Source organism: Rhipicephalus microplus, chromosome 7 (assembly GCF_043290135.1).
Source record: "Rhipicephalus microplus isolate Deutch F79 chromosome 7, USDA_Rmic, whole genome shotgun sequence".
NCBI classification, from domain to species: domain Eukaryota; kingdom Metazoa; phylum Arthropoda; class Arachnida; order Ixodida; family Ixodidae; genus Rhipicephalus; species Rhipicephalus microplus.
In genome coordinates, this window is record NC_134706.1 from 93,517,285 (window position 1) to 93,540,266 (window position 22,982).

Below are 22,982 nucleotides of genomic sequence, written 5' to 3' on the forward strand. Positions count from 1 at the left end.
TAAAATTGTTATTTATTTCCCTGTTGTACCTTTATTTTTTCCTTCGTTTCTTGACACTTTCTTCCGTTCTTACGCATTGCTGGAGAACGCAACCCAAATATGAAGTGAAATAGGAGAAACTTGGCAATGAGTGTAACTATTTTGAGCACGACTACACGGCAATGAACAAGAAGCATCGCCTTCAAGAATTTCGCTGAATACGACACTGGAAACGAGACTTCTTTTTCTTGTTACTTTTTCTAACAATGCTCAGCGAGGATATAACTACTTGTAGGAAACAGAGACAAAACAATGTAGCTATAAGAAGTTGCAGTGGAATTCCTTTGCGTACCATCTCCAGCTACAACTTGAGTCTATGCTTTTAGAGTTTCGAACGCGCAGTTGTAAAAGCACACAGTTGCCACTGTGGCAGAGTCCACGCGCGTCTGATCGACGACACAATGCAGGCTACCGATTGTGGAAACACGTGTGGAGTGACCCTGTTTGGGGTACACTCTCAGTACATTGGGGCTGCCATCTTTTCGGGCACTCCTTTGTTCTAGTGCACTTTACTCAAATATATTTTAAGCGTACTCCAGCGAACACAAACACCCTTGTGCCAGTACCACTACCACACACCTGTGTGAAAGATTATGCCCACCTTCAATTTTTTTTTACTTGTCCTAAGCTGCTACGCAACTTGTCGTTTTATGAGCACTTCAGTGAGTCATTTCAAGGTGTAGATAGTTTGGAGTCCAAAAAAAAATACTGTGACTGAAACCTGCCTATTCGTGTCACGTCAGAAGGCGAGTTTATTCGCACCTTTTAAATGAGACGCAGTCGGATAAAGCCTCGACTTCTTGGGTAAAAGGAAAACAACAAACATGATTTCGTATATACAAACAACTAAACAGATATACATTCTATCTCTATACCTCTGTGCCGAGCGCTTGCAACCGAACAGCGCTAGGGCGCCATACTGTTGATTCCATTTCAACACGTCATATCAACATGGTGTATTTACATTGTCAGTGGTATAAGTATTTCAAAGCATAACATCTATTACATAACACTCTACAGTAAAAAATATCTTTGTTTTACGAAAAAGCAGAAACAAAACCAAGTTTTACCCTCCACACACAATTCGGAACAAAGTCATGCTCTCACGCGCTGCACTGGAAACACGAGAAACAGTGCACGTGAGAGGTGCACATTCGCAGCGACTGCAACATTTAGAGATGATAGAGAAACTATGTACACGCACGGGTAAGCACATTTCGTCTTATGTAGAACATTTGATACGCATACGCTATTTAGTTATTTGATAGATGAAATGAGCATTCTGTCCTTAATTCGCTTCCGCCACGCAAGTACGCATGCACATCATTTTTATTACGCGCAAGTTTTTGCAGCCGCAGCAGGAACAGAACCAGAAAGCTTGCCAGGCTGCTGTGTCTCAAAAACCTATACGTAGAATTACAATTACGTAGTAATATTTTTTTTCTCCACACACTCCACACACCAAAAAGAATTGGTAACTGAAGGTAACAGCCTGATATAAGTCTTTTCCCACATCCACAGCATCAGTGATGAACAAATACATCCAATACAAAAATTGAAGCCAATGTCCAAAATAATACAACGAAAAACTTTGTATCGGTGTAGTGGATCATACAGAAATGCGCAAGTGCTTCCTTTGCTACGCTGGCAGAGTAAAATTTCTGGAAGTATTCCCAGTAGAATGTGCACAAAAAAGTATTTCCGCGATACATGAACAGCTCGGTACACAATACAGAAACAGCACAGCATACATGAATTAAGAACAGAAACCAGAATACCGTTAGGCTACGCTTTTGATTACGCTCTTTAATACAAGGCACCGCGCAATCGGAACAGAAGCAGAGAATGACTTCCGCGGCACAATGTAGATATAGCAGCACATAGGCTATCCCTCATTCCCACACCGGTGAAGAAAAACAGAATCTATAGTACATAGATGTGCAGGTACCGTTGTGCGCGAAAAACAGTAAGGGGTTGGCGTGGTCGTGTCTCAGCAGAAGTCCTCAGCACCCGGGATTTCAGATGCTCACTTCAAAGCAGTTTTAGAGTTTGTTCCGTTATCGAAGACGCTCACATGAACTGAAGGAGGTGTCACGAAGCCAGACGCACGCGCAAACGTGCAGCATCGTGAGTCATGTACAGTCAGGTACCACGCTAGCCGCAGTGCACCGGCATGTGTGTGAGATAGTGGGATAAGACAATAACTGCGGTGATATGAATTTGAGATGGAAATATTCACGGTGGTTCTCTGTGTACATCTGTCGTCAATAGTGCACGTCAAGCGTTCGAATTAGAAGACAGCTGACGGTGACACATCACTCCTGAGGAGAAAGCTGCAGTGATGTGGCTTCCGTACTACGCGAGGGCAATACTTGTCTTAGGGTCACCTTAATCATGAATGACGTGCATATGAATCACAGCACAAGCTGATGGTTTGTCAATAAAACTTATAATGTATAGTCATGTTAAACAAATTGGACGAGAGGCCAGTTGCCACTGTTGGCTTTTCAGAAATCCAAAAGCGAAAGAGGAATTTAATTTCAGTACATAACGTTCTTATAACGAGGAAAACACACAACATTCGTACGACAATGCCGGTCATGTAGCCTAGCTATAAAGAAACAGTGCGAAAGCAACTAAACAAATGGCATGCCGACTTCTTCAATTGTCCGAAGCATATGTACAAAGGGAACACACAACTCCCCATGATACATACACGATATAGACTAACAGCAACCCTGTTTTCAGAATGGTCGGCAGCCGTGTCATTTTGTCTAATGTTTGCCGTTTTGTACACAATATTCTCACCCGCCGTTACCAAGAAGTACACTTTCTCAAATATGAAGCGCTGTACCAAGTGCTCGCTCTAACAAACGTTTGTTATTTTGCACCACGAACTGAAAACATTAATTTTGTGTTTGGCTGAAGCACATTCCGTCATTACAAAGGCTTATCATTGCGCAGGGCTCGAAGGCAAAATGTACAGACGGGTTCACTGTTTAGGAGAACACCTGCGTGAGCAGCATGTTTAGATTTCGCTTTCTTACGGAATCGTAGTGGTTTAGTTATGCAGAAGGTGTTTGAAAGTCCTGACTCATGACAGACTATCGACTTGCATGAATATTGTTTTCTAATTCACTTCCACTTAGAGGGCCAGGAATATTTATGGAGGGCATTGGATGTGTTCCCTTTAACAGTAGCTCATACTGTACATACTGTATGCCTGAATATCAACGCGTTTTCATGCAAGCCCATCGAAGGCAGCGACCTACTGGTTGGGAAGCGAGTGATTAAATTGCCTCCTGGCTGTCGTAAACAATGTTACATCAGCGTCACCTAAATCAGTGTTTTCGTGTTTTTGCGCGATTTTGTGCTTCGGTTTGCACTGTAAGTAGGTAGCGTGCTCGGAACGCATACAGATGCCGGAAACGTGTCTTACAATGTATCGCGTGCTATCGCCTTTAGTTTTACCATAAATTCTCCCTAATACTCTAAATGGTGGTCTTAGCCAGTTAGAAAGAATCAACTAATTTTCAGACTGCATAAGAGTATACAATAAGTTAAGCTTGTCGACGCATATCACAGGTCAGCCTTTCCTAGATTCTAGATTCACTAGACTCGCTCTCCGAGTTTTCTGATGGCTTAAAAAAATAGAATAGCAGCACTTGAGTTTATACGCGTGAATCAACATGTGCTATGCTGTACCTATTCCTTCTAGCCATCGTCCATCCAGAGGAGGTGCACTATTGAACAGCAGTTGCTACTTCATATGGCTGACATGTACGTGGCTTTACCTTGCTAATGCTAATGATTTCGAACGACTACAATATGTCGTTAGTCATATTGGACGCTTTCGTGATGCACGTGGCCGTCGTCTCCCTCTCTGTCCGCTCGATGTCGTCGGGCGTCCGAGTACGGGCGATACAGGATCCAGTGCCACCAACGCTCCTGCCGGAGGCCTTCCTGTAGCAAAAGATGGCCTTGCGAAAACTGCGGCGGAAGTTGTCCGACAAGAAAGCGTACAGGAATGGGTTGACGCACGAGTTCGTGTAGGCGAGAACCTGTGACGCTATCTGCACCACAATGCGGGGTGGGTTCATGGGCCGGCCGTAAAGGTCTAAACTCTTAAGCACTAGCACCACGTGTACGGGACACCAGCACACGGCGAACACCAGCACCACCACCACGACAAGCCGGGTGACGCGCTTTTTGGAACGAACGCTTTCGGCACTCACTCGCCCACCGGAAGTGACTCCCAGCCAGAGACGTTTCAGCATGAGCACGTAGAGGACGAAGATCAGCGCCAAGGGAACGACGAAGGAAGACATGAAGAAGGATATCTGGAAAGCGGCTATGTTGTAGCCCTTGTCGACGCGGAAGGTGCAGGAGGAGTAGTTGTCCTCGATGATCATGCCGTGAGAGTACAGCGCCGGTATGCACGCCAAGAGGATCAACACCCACGTGAACAAGATGGCTAAGTAGGCGTTCTTTTCAGTTCTTATCGTCATGGACGTTATAGGATGAACGACGGCAAGGAACCTGTCCAGGGACATTAGAACGAGTGTGTAGATGCTCGCGTAGGCACAGACGATCACGAGATACTGCACGATCCTGCACCACGTGTCGCCGAACGGCCAGTAGTTGAGTGTATAGTCCCAGCCCGTAAATGGCACACAGAAGACGATGAATAGAAGGTCGGCCATAGCGAGGTTGATTATGAGAATGTTGGTGGTAGATCTCATCTGAGGGTTACACAGCACCACGAGGACCACTAGAGCGTTGCCGAAAAATCCTATGACGGCAATCACACCAAAGAGGATGGGCACGACGATGGCGAGAACCTCTTCCACTACCCTGATTTCGCTGTAGTCGTCATACTCGTTGCGATCTTGTTCCAGGGACGATGATCTGGAAATGTTGGCAGATTCGGCCTCTACACAGAGCTCGCTACCATTGCAGGTAGGATCCGAGTGCAATGCAGTTAAAGTTTTTTGCATTAGTACAGCGACTGTGGTTGTGAGGGCAATGCTGGGGTCTGGCGTGGACATTGCGGAAATGTTTGCCAGATATTGTGAAGTACTTCTACTCGCAGAGTGGGCAGTAGCTGTTGACAGTAGGCTTGCAACCATGGGCATCATCGCTGAACAGATTTCTTAGTTTCTGGTAGCGCAACCGGAAGTTTTCTTTAGAACGCCATCTGTAAAAAGCAAAAAGAAAAAAAAACACGCCATTACGTTTAGTCATGAAGCCCGAGTGAGAATAATCACTTTCATGTGATAGTTTTGCAAAAAAAAAGTGCTATGTTTCAAGTCCGCACCGCAATATTTTACCAACGCTGCTCAGTATTGTAACTTCAGAGCTGCTTTCAGAAAGCGAGCCAGTGCTCTGAAGTGAAGCTGGAGACATGCATCTTGTCCTCTAGTCTTTCCTTTTGAGTATGTCTAGTGACGGCGGGAAAAGACCTCTGGTGGTTCAGTAAGTGTAGAATAAACCCCAAAAAAATGAACGACGCTGAATACCTTGCGCAAATACATCAAGCTTATATCGCAGGCAAAAACACAACAAGACATAACTCTATTTTTAGATGTCAACTCTTTCAAGAAAACAGTGCCATATCTGTCGTCAATTGCAATAGTATCGTCATGCCTTGCTTTCTTTTCACGGGAACAAATAATGCCTTTTACTCTCCACAATATACGCAGGAAGTGAAGAACATTCCCAAATTCTACACAGGAATTCTGCTCAGTTTCCGTTTTAAGCCGAAAGGCCATGATGCCTCACCGAATACGATAAATGCCATTCGAGTCTGCGTCAACATGAACTAATGCAAAAAATCTCTGCGGAGGCGTCATCACGACTTCACTCATCTTCATAAATAGTGATGGCATGGTGAAGCCACAGTGACCATTGTCTTGTGCAGGGTTTTCTATCAGGGAGAGGAAGAGTTGAACGTTCACCGCAACGCCCCCCTACCTATTTTGTCCAAGTATGAGACTGACTTTTCGCCCCCTCTTAGGTTACTGAGGGGGTAGGCTACCCCTCGTGCTCCCCACGTGCGCGAAAAACGTATGATAATGGCGTCACAAAACACATCACAGATGACCCCATCACCTGACACCGTCGTTGTGTCAAGGATTGGCCAATCCTGCAAATTCCTAGATCTTCAAATGCCTCCGATGCCACAGGCAGTGCAAAACGTCGTTAGTTACAGAAACTATACCAGAGGGGATGGAAGGAGAATAAGGTGACTCACTTTTCAGTCGTCTTCGGTTTATGCATCAGTATAGAAAAGCCCGTGACATTTCTTTTTGTGCTTAACAAGCTGAATTCAGTGGGTGAGCAAACATTGAGTAATAAATATTTTTATGCTGATATAGATAAAGTCCTCGAAGAGACATTTCAGTGCCGTGGGTGGAGTTTCCAACACCTGAAGGTTAGGTCAAGTTGCTTGTAATTGAAGCATTCATCTGCTTGGCGTCGTTCTTCCCTGTTGATATAAACTAAATATGAATGTGCTACATATACCATTGTTGTGTATATTGAAAATAAAGGCCACGGTTTCGCCGCAAGGGCAAATAATTGCATATACTCTCAAAAAATATTTAAACTTTAGGCCACGTTAGGCTAAGAGCTCAGGGATGGCATGAGAGAAAAAAAATTCCAGTGTGTGGATCGGTTGTTCCTTTTCTGTCAGCTTAACTCGAACTGAGCGCTGATAATACAGCATATGCAAAGCAGAAGAGGTTTGCTAATTTCCGCCGAGAAAGCGTTTGCACTACAGCGCTGTAAAGTTTTAATAATTTGGGCAATCGGTGCTCAAGAAAAGCCATCCATGCGGTTTTAATGAGGAAACCAACTTTTTAAATGGAGTCGGCTTCTTTCATCTTCGCCTGAGCCTTCTGCAGCTTCCGCAACTATTCACGGAACATGATGAGTACAGCTAAACTGCGCTTAGAGTGTCCATATAGTTTTGCCAAAATAAAATGAAATGCTGTGCGAGCCCAGGCACGACGCTTCCTGCAATTTCATGAAAATGTCGGGCCATAAGAACGTGCGGCAAACATATTCCAATAGTAGTTATTCTAAACTAATCCTTCAAAACAGCTTTATGATGACGAGCGATGCCGTAGAGTAGGACCTCGGAAATTTACGCCACCGAAGGTACTTCAACGCACATGTAACCAGTCATGACAGCCTCTATAGGAACGTGGCTGTCACGACTGGCATTGGACCCCGTGACCTTCGGCTCACCCATAATCACTAGCCTGCCATATAAAGTCTTCAGAGTATTGCGGAGTCCTTTTCAACAGAGCCAGATATATTATTCTTTGGATAAAGTAAACCACATTCATAAAAAAATGGCACGAATCTACATGTTGCACTGTAAATGTCATCGAAAGACGATAGTCATGCGTCTGGAGAGGGTGAACAAAACGTTTAATTGTTGCTCAGCGCAAGAAAATCGGTGAATGGTATTCTGCAGGCGCTGCGTTAGAGTGCCTCGTGCGTATAGTGGAGGCGAACGAGCGCATCTAGGCACGTTATACACAAGTGCCATCTGTCAGTTATCTTCGAAAGCGAAGGCGTGCAGCCCGCGGAGAAAGATGGGCACCAGTCTCGGAGGTGATAAGGTGTAGAACGCAAAGCGACGGGCAGGTGCCACCACCATGACGTCGTAGCAAAGCGTTGGAAACACCTTTTTGAGCATCGCGTTGCACTTTCAGCGCAGCGTGATTAAACGCAACATTTCTTAGAGTTACTTGTGTGTGCCTCTTCTACTATAAAAGCAGACATAGAAAACATCGAAGCGTTGTTGTGGCGCCTCAGATATGCCCAATATTTGCTTTTTAATTGACAATCGCACAACTATGAACGATAAGCCTTGAGCAATAGTGGTGGGCGCTGCGGAAGCGGTTGGCCGTCTGGTGCCGTTTGAGGTATCGTTAGGGCGGACAGACAGCCAGACACAGACCAAAATTTTTTTGTCGAAGGTCCCCAAGAAAGACTATCGTCTTCAAAAATTGTCGTCATTTAGCTTTACTTAGAAGTGCACTGTTGCATATGATCACTTTGCTGAACATACTTCAACGCTCAACAAGTCATCCTTTGTGCCGCTTTGTTCAAACCATTCAAAAAGAACTTTTCTTCCCTCAAGTTTTACACAACCAAAAATACACTTGACTACACTTCTAACCCCAGATTATATTTTATTTACGCCAGAAACAGAGCAATAATATTTGCGGAAGTAATGTATTTTCATTACATCTTAACTATAAATAAGTACTACTTAACACAGATAAATTGACAAATTGCTAGTAACGATACCACATCATACAATCTCTTATGCTTGCGGCAACACCCGGTGAATGTTACGTTGAATTCCGTTACTTAACGACGTTATTTTTATGGCAGTAGGCTATTCTATAGTGTCTTGAAATAAAGCTGCAATGATTTTACGAAGATATAGATAGCTCTGCGTAGATAGCGTCCCACAGGCTGTCGGTTGATTGCTTTAAGGTATATTCATAACGTACAACACATAAGCGTACGTAAAATTACAGATCTCTTCTCATTTCCCTAATTATTCACACAATTTCTGACTATTTGTTTGGTCGAATGGCAAGCAGATGCTTTTGGATAGAGCACATACAGCACACTGTTTTAATTGTGTTTTTCCTTATTAAAAATGACTCTCAATAAATAAACAAGAAGATTCCTCTTGAGAATAATTATACTCTTTTCGGGAGGCTCGATTCTCTAAAAAATGTTTACGCGTCTTCCCCCCCCCCCCCCCCCACCAAAAAAAAAAGGTATATGAGGCTATTCTACACTAGCTAAGTTTTTCTTAGTCTTCACTTCATTGTTCATAGAATGTTATGTATGATAACTTCTGAACCTATTTCAAGTTGACCATTTACGTTACTATATTTATGTTCATTGTCGGGAAGAATGTTACTGCATGATTTGTTTTCCTGTACCTTTGCGAAATTTCTGCGTGACACCGGACGACGGGCCGCAGCAATCACACAGAGGTCCAGCGTATCAGGTCAAAACGGCGGTAATGGGAACATCTAATCTCGCGTAGATTGAGCCGTGTTTGCTCTGGCGCGCGACACATGTCTTATATATACCGCGACTTCCAGCGACAAATCGCGCACGAAGACGATTCGTTGACCCGATGCTGGCCATAACTTGCAGCTGTCCCAGGATAATTGGCTTTTAGACCCGACCGCTGTCACTTAGCTTGCTACATGAACCTTCCAATCAGCCCAGAACGATCATACGTTGCTGAAGGAGGTCATTGTTTCTGGTAATGAAGTGTTACTGCGATAGGACATTCACTCCGTTTTTTTTTTTGTGTCTGAGTGGTCACTATTAGTGTTCCATTGGGAAGCACCCGGCTAATGGAACACTCTGTTGGGCTGTGTTACTGAGTTGGGCGTATATATTCTCACACAGCATAAGACCATATGTTTGCCGTTCTTTATGTTACGATACTTCTGTAAGAGACAAGAACAAATCGAAAAATGACGTACCAAGTCACTCATTGTCGACACGTTGTCTGCCCTTACATGGAATTGCGCTGTTTGAAAGTGAAGCTTAATTATTTCGTCAACTCGTCTGATCACCAACTTCAAGGAATAGAAAATTAGTTCTTGCCATAGTTCATTGTAAGGGAGAACTATCCCACCCATGCACTAGGTATTTTGGTGGTAGAAGGCAGGTTGCGGGAAGCGTTTTCAGATGGCTTGGAGGACTTAATGAAACAGGCGTCCCTATTGACCATATACTGGTGATGTTCTATAGGCATGAGCAACAAGACAGAAACAAAAAAAACATCTTACAGTTTAACAAAAGAAACAGAAGGATCGGGAATGTGGAAATACTAACTAGACTACATCCATTTGCTACCCTACACATGGAGATTTAAATAAGCTAGCCGAAATGGCAGAGAAATAAGGACCCCCTTCCCCCCAAACACACTCACGCAGACGCACACACTGCATGCTTTCAAAGGTGGTCGCTTATTTATGTTGCCTTGAATTACTGTTGGAGAGCTCATTTTTCTTTCTGATTCGAATCGCTGTGAGACTAGGCTCCGAAGGTCTTTCCTTTAGTAAGGGACGGATCCTCGGGTCTCTTCAAGCGACACTTGAGAGTCCGGCAGTCATTTGGAATCAGCACGTTTGCACAGCGCAAGAAAACGAGGACTTAGAGAGAACACAACACGGACGCCTGTGGTGCAACCTCTCTGCGTCCTGGTCTTCTTGTGCTGTGCAAGCATGCTAATCTTGTACATATTAGATGGAAATTAAAAATAGGTTATCAATAGCCTCTACACAGTTCCAGTGCTCACACGTGAATAAATCTGCCGTACCAAGGCGATGATATTATTGACTGCGTAAACGTTACAACGACCCACAATTAAAGTCGCAGTAACACAATTTAACGAAATTCCTAAGTGGGCGAGATACAAGTTAGCTCTTGGCAAAAATAAAGCGCTAAATCAAGCATTTGTTTGAACGACATAAACAAGACAAGCGCAAGACCACCTTGTGTTTTCCGTTCTTGTGAATGCCTGGTTTTCTTGCTCTATTGTTTTGAAAAACCACTGTTTCAAAGTTTCTTAGCGATTTTATATACCCAAAATGGAAGCACTACGCGAAATAGTTTTCCTGAAATGTGCATTTTCTGAAAAAAATCAACTGATACAAAGGAATATTTAAAAAAAACACATTAAATAAAAAAAAGAGAAAGGCTTGCTATTTAAATCTGTTGAGTTTTATGCACTTGTTATTGTATTTTTTCCACCATAATTTCCAATTACTAGTCACGGCACTGTAACTTCGATGAAATGATCAGCTGCCGCTCATTTCTAAATTAACTACACGTGTGGCATGCCTATTTCATAGGAAAACAGCCTCTCATTCGGAAGCCTTTTTGAGCAACATAACTTTTTTTCAATTTTTGACGTTGGGATTTCTTCACTGAATCTGGGATGCGGGCATTGCCAAGCTGTTTCTATTCAGCTTCTTTTTTTTTCCATCCACTACTGTAAAAGTGTATGCGGTAACTACATTCAACTTCAATAAACAGCAAACTTATACAACAAAGGCTTCAGGATACATTACGAGTCATCTGTAACTGCTAAAAAACTTCACTGTTCGACTCACTTTAAGCGAAGACCACTCGTGACGAATTGAAGAGCAGCATTTGCGACCGCCGCGGACAGCGTAGCAGTCGCGAATTCCGGAACAGCAGCTTAACGCTGACCGGTTTGACAACGTGCAAAAGCTAACGACATTGCAGATGGCGGAAGCAGCGGCAGATACAAAATGGTCTTACCCTCGCCTAAATTGCCACTAAGATTTATTGATGGTTAACAGATGTAGAAAAATCACTTGCTCTAACAATACTACTTTTACATTGCTGTGCGTTTCAATTGAAGTTTCGGGTTTCATACCGGGATATAATTAGAAGCGTCCATTTGCTCTTGGGCAGGGAATGTAGTACGAAGGCAAGATAACCGCTGGTCATTAAAAATCGCATACTGGATTCCAAGAGAAGGCGAGCGGTTGAGCCGGAAACAGAAAGTTAGGTGGGGTGATGAGATTAAGAAGTTTGCGGGTCTAATGTGGCAGCAGCAAGCACAGGACCGAGTTGACTGGAGAACATGAGAGAGGCATTTGTTCTGCAGTCGGTGTAGTCAGGCTGATTATGACGATGGTGACGAATAATTAGAAGTACGTTAGCCAGAATTGATACATCAGCCAGCATTGAATGGGCACGTTCTGGGACTTGCACCCTTATAGCACTTCTTAAAATATTTCATGTATTTTACTGACCCTTAAAGACCTTAATACTCGACGTCGCAATGCACTACAACGGAGCCCTCCTTTCAAAAAACCGCCAGAACAGCACTAGATCAGCTTACAGTAGTAGCTGTTCCTTCATATTACGTCAGCTCTAAACTGCATGAGATACGGATGCTACTGCCACATCGCCATAGACAGGCTGATGCCAGGATGTGGAAAGGTTTAATTGGTCTGTGCCACTGGATGCGTTAGCATATTTGTAAAAGACGAATACTTGCAAAAAAAAACAGCTAATAACAGGCTGTAACAAGCCCTGTTGTCACGGTAACGCCTGAAACAAATACTGTATTTGCAAATAAATAGATAGATAGATAGATAGATAGATAGATAGATAGATAGATAGATAGATAGATAGATAGATAGATAGATAGATAGATGGACGGACGGATGGATTGATTGATTGATTTATTAGTTACAATTATCTCCACTCTTTTATATAAACATGAACTAGAATATTACTGGTTACATTCATTCAATATGCGGATAGCAGACGCTCGACATCTGCTCAAAAAAGAGAATAAAATGTTCTTACGTATCTTATCCCTTCATGATTTCGAAATAGAGCTTGAATACGGGGTTAACTTTCGTAAAAAAACACATCAGCATCTGTCAATAAGTAAAAAGCCTGACTGCTGACTCGCCCATCGTGGGATCAGATTCCAGCGTCAGCGGCCACATTTCCGATGGAGCCAAAAATTTTAGACGTTTGTGTACTGAGCTTTGTGTGGACGTTGAAGAACCCAGGTAATCGAAACTTCCAGAGCTCGCCAGCACGACATCTCTCATAATCATGTCATGGTTTAAGGACATGAAATCCTAGATATTATTGTATTTACTACTGATAATAATAGTATTCAGTAGAACGTTAACCTGGACGGAGATAATTACATGCAAACCAGAGGTTGTACGAACACACGCGTGTCCAGTTTCTTACCGTGTACTATGATGAGGAAACAAAGGGCCAAAAAAGGCGTCACACATCAACATTCTCTCAACAGTGACACGAGTGCGCATATAAACCTCTACTTCCCTATAAGCGATCATGGAGACGTCTAAACTTTAAATACCCCAGCACCGACTGCCTTGTACGCTTTCTCAGCCAGCAATGCACACTAGAGGTGTATGACGTGGCTTCGATGTAGAGTTTTTACGACGGAAAACCGGAATTTCTCGAGATGCGGCGCGCCCTTCGAAAGTGTCGTCGTCAACGGGAAACGCCAAGGACACCCTACATGTGTGGCATGAATAATTATTTCCTCACTGTGGCGCCACACCGAGCGTGTGAATTTTATTGCTAATCGTGAAAACTATCCTTTATAATCCAATCCAGGGGTCCGAAACAGCTGTCAGCAGATCACAGTGGTTCGAAGAAATCATCTTAAGGGGTCCGCGAAAATTCGATTGAAGAAGGAAAGAAAGAAAAAAAAAACAAAAACTAAGAAAGAAAATAAAAAATAAATGAAAAAGAAACAAAGAAAGACGGAAAGAGAAACGAAGAAGTAAAAAAGAAAAAAAGATGAAAAAGTGGCAGACGTACAGTGTGAATTGATGATATGCGAAGCACGAATGAGGAAGGTTGATATGTCACTTTGAAATCCCCACAACGCTACGAAGTGGAGGTTTATTATGCCGTACAAGACTTCTGTGTTATGATAATCATGTTTGAATGTGTCGTTTACCTTCGTCATTTATTCACGTCACGAGATGCCAAATTTAGTATAGGTGAAGGTAGCGAAACGGCCGCGACCACACTATGAGGGTGGTATGTTGTCATGTTCTTGCATGACACGCGTGTCGTGATTATCATGTTTGTACCAGTAATATACCTTCGTCATCCATTGACGTCACGTAACACCGAATTTGGTATATGTAGAGCTAGCGAAATGGCCGCGAGTGCATCATTAAGGGCCCAGTATACTCCAACGTGACGTTGACGCGCGCGCGCGCTTGGTACAGCGACGCTATACGTTAGCAAAACGTCAGAGCTCTGTAGTCTCACGCCAGGTGCGATCAGCGCGACCAGCTTCCATTGGAGCGGCCCGTTGGCAACCGGCGCGAAATGTGACATGCTGCATATCGCGCCGATGCGTTACCCAGACAGCACTGCGTCTGCCTCTTTGCGCGAAGAAGAGACGCTGGACGCGCTGAAACGCGCATGCGTGAAAGCAACGCAGCGCGGCGCACACCTGCGGGTTTATGGCAGCATAGAGTTTCTTAAAATTGACTAGAGGGGACTCTGTCGTTGCGATCGTCAGCGACCATGGAAATGAAGGGTAGTACACACATTTGCCTAGTCTTCGTACTTCCGAGCAATGAATCGTACTTGCGGCTTCGTTTATTGCTGTGTTTCGGTATTGTTTTGAAAGAAAAATTCAACCCTTTTGAACTTTGTGACCCAATTAGGAAAGATAAGTATAACAGAATAGGGCGGGAAAGCGCAACCGCTGAATACTTGCTGATTTTTGTTTCGTGAGCAAACAGCTATAAGCCACACAAACACACGGAGCCACAAACAGGCCAGAAGTACGAAGCTTAGATGAATGTGTGTACTACCCATCATTCCAATGCTCGCTGAAGGGCCGTGCGTTGTAGCTCCCATAGACACTAGCACCAGAGTTCCCTCTTTTGTATATTAGGAAACTCTATGTATTGCAGGATAGGCGCCTTGCGTGGCAACGCCGGCGTGAGGCGAGGAAATGAAGGCCAGCGCGCACGCGCGCTGTGTCACGTGGAAGTGTATTGGCACCTTGACTGTGGCATGTAGTCATGTTGTCACTTGGCACGCATCTCATGATTATCATGTTTGCACCAGTCACATACCTTCGTCACCATTGACGTCCTATCATGCCATATTTGGTATATGTGACGCTAGCGAAATGGCCGCAATCGCATCATAATCGTGGCATGTAGTCATGTTGTTACATGACACGCATGTCATGATTTTCATGTTAGGGTGTGTCGCTTGTGCTCGCCGTGCAAGCATGTCATACCATACCATTTTTGCAACATACCATGTGAACGAAACCACCGCAAGAGCTGCAGGAGTCTAAAATGCAAGTCACGACATTCATGGCATACATGTCATGATTTTATTGTATGACTAGTCAAATATGTTTTTCATACAGTGATGTTACGCCATACCAAGTTTGGTATCGATACCTTCATTGAAACGGCCAGGAGAGCTAAAAGTCATAGGCGGCTAGATAGATAGATAGACCGATAGATAGATAGATAGATAGATAGATAGATAGATAGATAGATAGATAGATAGATAGATAGATAGATAGATAGATAGATAGATAGATAGATAGATAGATAGATAGATAGATAGATAAAGAGATAGATAGATAGATAGATAGATGGATAGATAGATAAATAGATAGATAGATAGATGGATAGATAGATAGATAGACCGATAGATAGATAGATAGATAGATAGATAGATAGATAGATAGATAGATAGATAGATAGATAGATAGATAGATAGATAGATAGATAGATAGATAGATAGATAGATAGATAGATAGATAGATAGATACGCTCAAATTCACCGAAGCTCGCTAGGAAATGCTTCTCATTTAAACGAAAGACAGAAGAAAAACGGTTACTATTTAAAAGTATTCACTGAAATTTTTGGGGCGACGCTCGGTATGGTCTAGGGCAGTCCATCCATCCGGTGGACCCAGCATTTCATGTCCACAGACAGACAGACGGACGGATGAATGGATGGAAGGACGGACAGACGGGCGGGCGGGCGGGTGGACGGACGGATGGACGCTTCATGGTTTATCAATAAAGCCCTCCGAAGCTTCACCGCACTCATCATTGTTCACTGCGTGGGTCTGCTGTGATTTTTTTTAATGTGCGTCCCGTTAATTCATTCATTCGTTTATTTCATTTATTTCATTCTCACATAGAGTTTTCTTGCTATATGTGCTTCTTTCTTTGGTTGCACCCGCCACTTGCATTGCAACGAATCAGTAGCAGCCACTTACACGACACAAGGCGACCACTTTTAAAAAAATTTTTCGCGTTTGTTTAAAGGTGAAGTGGGCATGCTACCTCACCTTTTGCAGTAGTATTTGTTGAGCAAGTTGCAGTTTAAAAAATCTGTATAAGCAGCCAAATTCTGCAATGTGACCACAACAAGCATAGAGGCTTTTGATGGTAGCTTTGTAGAGAAGTAGCCTCTGGAATTTGGCTCCATACATAGGTGAGATGTGCTAGGGTGGCGCAAGCAGGGAGAACGATCTGGCTTTTCTATTTGGGACGGCTAATGCTCTACCATAGTAGAATACCAAGTACTCTGAATTGTTACACACTTTTTTATAAACACAGCAGAGTGCTGTGTGTGGTGAAAATTAGTACCAAGCATGGAACTATGCGCTCCGAACCACAGCCGCCAGGGCACTGTCGTAATTCTCTTCGCAAATAAGCTACGGCTAGTCACGAAAGCTCGAGAGGCGAAACGTGCTGAAGGATTCTGAGACGGTTCCCCTGTACCTCTTTTCTCACATAAAAAAGCTTGTTCCCTATGGCAAAACTGGGCCAACTATCAATGTAGCTTGAAGCGCTGTAGTGCGCTCCACGTAAAATTTGACAATGTTCGCGTATAGGTAAAAGCTTATCATTTCAGAAAGTCACAAAAAGTTGATTTTTGAAAACTTTCAATCTGAATTTTTCATTCCAAGATGGCCCATGTTATACCATTCACGCACGCAGTGACAGCGAGGCCTCCGAGTTTCTTGTTTGTTGTGCAGAAACATCTCAGTGGTGTGAACTTATCAGTAGAGGTGTTTGTGGTTCTGCAAATGCAGATGCTCGCGGATTGACATTTGCACTAGAGATATGAAGTGAAATAAATTAAAGCAGCTTGGTGTTTGAGGTGTCATAACTGAAGAGAGCGCGTAGCTGGGCGGCCTTGTTTGCTTCTCTATATTTTAGGTGCGAAGCTCCTCTTAGTCTGACCTTGTCCTCTGTGTGGCGTAAAAAAGAAAAAAGAGACGAGGAAAAATGGAGGTCAGTATCTCTCGAACAGTATAATACATGGCGCTATCTCATACAAGTACATACAAACTGCAGTTTAGTAAAAAAAAATTGGCAGCATATCTACGGAGTGAATGATGGAGAGTGGGGCGAAGCATTCGTCTGTCCATTCGTTCTAGCTTTCTTTACTCTGTGCGACCGTCCATGCGTCCATCCACCCGTCCGTGCGTGCGTCCGTTCCCGCATTCGTCTATGCATCCGCTCCTGCGTCCGTTCATGCGTCCATTCATGCCTCTCTCTGTGTGTACGTTCGTCCATTTATTCAACACTCCAAGTACCAGCATCTCGCATCTTTTCATCATATATTCCCCATATAGAAACACCGCCATCCAGCGGACATTCCAAGGAATAAACGAGAGGTGGCACACGCACACTTTCTAACAGCTTGCGCTTCAGGTCTACTTCCCCCCTTTAACCACCTCCTGTTCATGGTATATAATAGTTCACTGTATTCATGGTACTGCGGCCCAACACTCATTAAACCTTTATAAAACCAAGGAGGTTATGCCCAGCGAGTATAACGTAGCAACCTTTTCCTGGCAGATAGAGCTCAATGTACATGCCAATGGCTGCATGGGAAATGAGAGACAGGAGAATATGGCTTTTACTTTCTTACGGCTTGCACTTCGTACCTACTTCTTACCTTTAACTACCTCGAGTTCATTCATGGTATATACTAGTTCATTGTATTTATGGCACTGCGGCTCAACGCTCGCTAAACCTTTCTAAAACTAAGGTGGTTACACCCAGCGGGCATAACGTAGCAACCCTTTCCCTTCAGATAGTGCCCCAATGTGCATGTAATGGCTGCTAAGCTGCTAATAGGGATTTCAGCGTGCACATTAACTAAAAGCTGAATGCTCCTGTCTCTCATACCCCATTATCAGCTATTGGCATGTACATTGAGGACTATTTTTTGTTGTTCAACAACGCACAGAAGGAATCTCTCACCGGCACCACCTTGGAGGTCAAAATGTTTGCAGGTCAAAGCGTGAGACTGGTTACATACTACGCGGGACGAACGGGTGCCGCTATAAGGAGCTTCGCCCCTAAATAATTTAGACGGCACTGAACTGCTACTCTCCAGTCATCTGGCCGCTGCGCGGGTTCTGCCTAAGTGTGTGATAAAATAGTGCCTCCCTCAGTCTCCTAGATAGTAGCGTTACATGGCGGATGGTTGGTGCGACATGGACGAAGCAGAGTGGCGGGCGCATTGAAGACGCTTGCGCTCGGCCTCCTTAGCTCGCGTCTCGTCAGTGTTAGCCGCATGCCGTCTGCATTCTCGAACGCGACCGTATGCACGGACGCATGCACGAATTTACGGACACCCGGACAAATGGACGGATGGATGCTTCGTCCCACTCATCATCTGTCACCCCGTGTATATGCTGTGATTTCTTTCGTATCCTCCTCCTGTTTTCTATTTTCTTCATTTTTCTCTCTTTGATTTTTCGCTCTATATTTTCCTTTTTTTTTCTTGACATTCTCTTTCGTGCTTGCATTTTTCTTATTAGGAATGGATGTACGGATGGACGAACGTTTCATCCTCCTCTCCCCCTCATCCTCATTCACTTCATCGATGCGTTGTGATTGTTTCTTATGTTTTTTTTTCTGAGCAGATATGCCTGTTGAACGCATACATTTGGGCAGGCCCCGAAGTGTGATGTGAACTTGGAAATCCATCGCGAATGAGACAGTTATACAATGAGTGATGATTGTCTTCATAAAACTTGCTTATGATAGAGTTGAGTCATACTTGCAGGGAAAATAACACAGTACGCATACTACACAAGGGAACAGAGGACACGAATAAACTTCACTTTTGGCCCTCCTCCGTATTTTATGTGACCTTCTGGGGATTAAGTGGGCGCTCAATCACGCTTTGCTAGCAAGTCCATTTCTCGCTGTCAAGTCCAATTCAGGCAGCCCGATCTTCAATTACTGTGCGCTGATGAGCTCATGCTACTACGTTGAGGTGTTTTAGGGGCCAGATTCAAGCCCCATGTTCTCGAAAAGCTTTTATTGATAAAATAGCGGGCACAAGGCGAGGTACTTTATTTGAATAGCACCTGTAACTTTCTTTAGTTAATGCATTCATCCGATACCTTAGAGTTTGTAAGATATGTGCCTCATGCGAGCGAATGCGTTTGTTCGATAGATCGCATGGCGACTCTTATGAAAACCAGTTATAATGTAGTATAACAAGGAGTGGGTACGATAGAGGTGAGGCGATAAAAGTGCAGCCCAGCTAGGACCAACTTTATGCACAACATCACTGCTGTGAACCAAACGTGCACGACTTAGTTCGTGGTTACTAAGGTGTTCAAGAAATACGTCAAATCTGATAGCACGACAAAACATTTTAGGTTGCAAGCTTTCCGTTTCTCGTTTAAGAAGGGAACGTCACATTGTACTTAAGAATCAAACTTATTCTTTTAACAAACCCCGAGCATATCGGAATTTATTTGCATTTAGGCTTTTTGCAACTATACCGAGATTGATTTTCTGGCTTGTTTTTTGCAGAAAATTGTATAGGGGCTGCTCATGCTTTCGAGGCAAGACTTGCTCTTCCATTTTGCTTCACAGGGCGAGCATAAAACACGGAAAGATGTACAGGCCACATATTACGGCACTAAGTATAACACCAGATGTGCATACACGATGTCATAAAATAGAGCATCCGATGAAAGCTTAGATCGGTGTTCGCGTAAACCAGATAGGCTCACAAGTACACGCCAGGTGACCAGTACTTTGTGGCGACTAGATTTCACAGAAAACCGTAAACCACAAGTAGTGATACTTAACGTAGTATATATTATTATATACTAGAATTTTAACAGGTGCAGTGAAATCTGTGCCACTCGTCTGGCTTTCACGAATAACTGAATTTTATAATTTTTATTGAGAAAGGTAAGGAGAGAGAGAAATTTATTGAAAAAGGATAGCTCAGGGACGTATGCAGGGATAGCTATCAGCATGACACAGTGTTTGAGGTCTAGCCTGTAGATACTGTCAATAAGTACTCGCTTCTGCAGAAAGCGTCTTGAAAACGGCGGGTGCTGCCGTCCTGGAAGCATCATATAGGCCTTGGGCCGAGCTTTAGCGCAAGTGGCCTTCTGTCTGAAAGTGACAGACAGGGCCTCGATAAGTCAAGCTGTCCTCATCCATTCAGACATTTAGGTCACCGGAAGCGCGGACAGAGAATAACCGAACCGAATAGAGCCAAATAGTCACACACGGTGGCCGTGCCTTTGACATTGATAGATTGGTTTTAGCGTGTTTCTTCTGTTGATACTTTAGGAGTTTGGAAGTTCCAAGGTTGTGAGAAACAACTTATCAGCTTGGTGACTTTTGTATCACGTTGCTGATCTGAGGACGCAGGTTTGCTTCCCACTCGGTGGCAATTTTTAGGCGTTAGTGGCAAAGACAGCTGCGGACTTACGTTCAGTTACTCGTTAAACTACTCCAAGACACTAATGTTAATCTCTGGTCGGCCAGTGCTTCATGACTAATCACCACATACTTTAGCACTGATCTAAGAATTTATTAGGTAAGTTATTCGTCCCTTTCTTTGTTTTAGCTAGCTGAGATCGCAATGCAGTCTATCGATACCTATTTTTACGGTGTTCAACAAAATATGGAACTACAATACGTGCCCATTATGTACCAACCTATTTCAATGTACTTTCCCCCAGCATTTTTTGCACAAAAACAAAATGCAAAATATAGAAACTGCTATGGCGTATCTGTCTAGAATTCTAATGCTTGTCGTGCGTTATTTCATATATACTCATTCGCAAGCATGATGCTGCACAATTATCCAGTGTGTTACTTTGCTTAAGAAGTATTTGCTTTAATTCTTCCTATTTTCCTTTACACCTTTTCACTTTCAATTGCTGTAACTATTGTATAGTGCTTGTAACTATTGCTTACATGCCCTGTTGTTTCTAATCTTATATGCACGTTGTTTTTGTCCTATCATCCCTCTTAGGCCATAAAATACAATCTTGTAACGCGTCCGGTTTGTTTTGCTGTCTGCCAGGCTCTGCCACTCAAGCCACCAATTGGCTTTGGCAGGCCTAGTCACATGTACTGTTTTATTTTAAGAAATAAAAGGTATTATTATTATTATTATTATTATTATTATTATTATTATTATTATTATTATTATTATTATTATTGTTGTTGTTGTTGTTGTTGTTGTTGTTGTTGTTGTTGTTGTTGTTGTTGTTGTTAATACTACCACTGGACGCTCTCGACAACGAGGAACTTTCCATGTGACTGTCCTTCACTTACGATAAAAAAACAGCAACAAAACTACTTTTTATTATTGCGGTGAATATCCTTCTGCTAAATTTCTCAACGTAAAAACTTGGTACTCCTGATGTAATGAAGAAATAAATATGAAACTAAATTTCTCACAAGCTCTTGTTTAAGCCGCACCTGTTTAGGGTAATGGAAGCTATATTAGGACTGTAGTTCTCCTTTAGTTGCGTTTCTTTATGTTACAACACTACTTTTACATCTTCATTGCTGTTCTTGTGGCTTCATGTATTATGGGAAAGTTTGCCTCTTTCATTCCGGTGAACGATTCAGTGGCTGTTAAACGTAGGCCAGAAACACGATGGCTGACCGGTACTGGTTATCAATTGCTCTAATGGTTAATAAGCGTGAATACAAATGTCTCTAAATATTATGGAAGCAAGACTACTATGGTAGCTTACATCGCATGACGTTGCTCGCACATTGCGAGAAATTGTGATTAAAGATACCCGAAATGTGCAGCTCTCTTGTGATAGCTTGTCCGTTCCTGCCTCACGCTATCACTACATATCGATTTAAACCGCAAGTCCACTACCGGTAGCAGTTTCATCAATTTACTATGTGTCATTTGTAGGCAGTTTTCACTGAGAAAATGTAGATGCAACATTGTCTATGTTTTTCTTGGGCATTACGCAGCCGCAAAATTACTCACAACGTATCAATGACACCAGCACAAATCTCCGGTCCACAGAGATGTTATTAATATGTAGAGGTATTTGCTCTCATGTGTTTAAAGAGTAAACAACTCTATGAAGGCGCTTGCCTGTCAATAACCTAAATTCATACCATAAATTTATCTAAATTTTAACAAAACCACAAGCCGCAGCAGTGGCTTTCATTATCATATTTCGATTTATGGAAACGTGAATGTTTAGAAACATTTATCAAACACATCCATTGTTATACTGCATATACCACTTAATGATTTATTGTTGTAATATCTGTACGGTTTCATTAGCGCTCACAAAAACAGGCTGATTTGTGAGCACTGTACAGTTTTTGTGCTACAATTGGCAGCTGGCTTATGCAAATCACATTATTGCATCAAAAGCTGCGTGATGCAGTTGTGGCTTAAAGACAGCATATACTATCTTTTGCTCAAAGCGTGCCGCCTCATTTGCTAAACCAGACGGGCTGGGTGACAACAAACTTTGCTCGAAATTCGTTTTTTGAAAAGTTATGTGCAAAATACTGCACTGGCGAAATTTGCTATGCGTTACTGTGTGGTGAGCTAATGCGATTTTTTTATGTCATTTCTTGCCCGGTTCAGTCCTCTACCCCCCTCTTTTTTTGTACTTTTATGTGGGTGGTCGGGCTGGTAATATATGAGGCTCGCACCATTGTGTTACACGAATATAAAAAACATTTTTTTTCATTTTCAACACATATAACCCTATATTGTAAGAGCTAAGTAAACAAAAAAGCCATTTCGTTTACAGCACTTTCAGATTCGTTTTTTTTATTGTGCCCCGTATCTTTAAAAGCTACATTTAAGTAAAAACCCACGAGAAGGCGTAATAAGCAAGCGCGGTCATCAAATTGGGTGGAATGTCCCTCTTGGCTGACAGTGTAATCATAATTGCTTTTTTTCTCATTATGTTTCTGCGAACTGGCATGTCCATCCTCAGGCTCGCGGTTCATTATCCGCGGTCGCAATTTTGACGTCCTTTCGCGATAACGATGCAGCACGAAGCTATA

At 43.0% G+C, this 22,982-nt stretch overlaps 1 protein-coding gene across 2 annotated transcripts in view; it reads right to left on the minus strand.

Moving 5' to 3' along the window:
* Positions 1–767: 767 nt before the first annotated feature.
* Positions 768–22,982, minus strand: part of LOC119184937 (allatostatin-A receptor) — a 129,908-nt gene continuing 107,693 nt past the window's right edge. For both annotated transcript variants that reach the window (XM_075869474.1, XM_075869473.1), the window contains exon 2: positions 768–5,236. In XM_075869474.1, the coding sequence (XP_075725589.1) occupies positions 3,861–5,177 (1,317 nt within the window). In that variant the 5' untranslated portion in view covers positions 5,178–5,236 and the 3' untranslated portion in view covers positions 768–3,860. The remainder of the gene's footprint in view (positions 5,237–22,982) is intronic.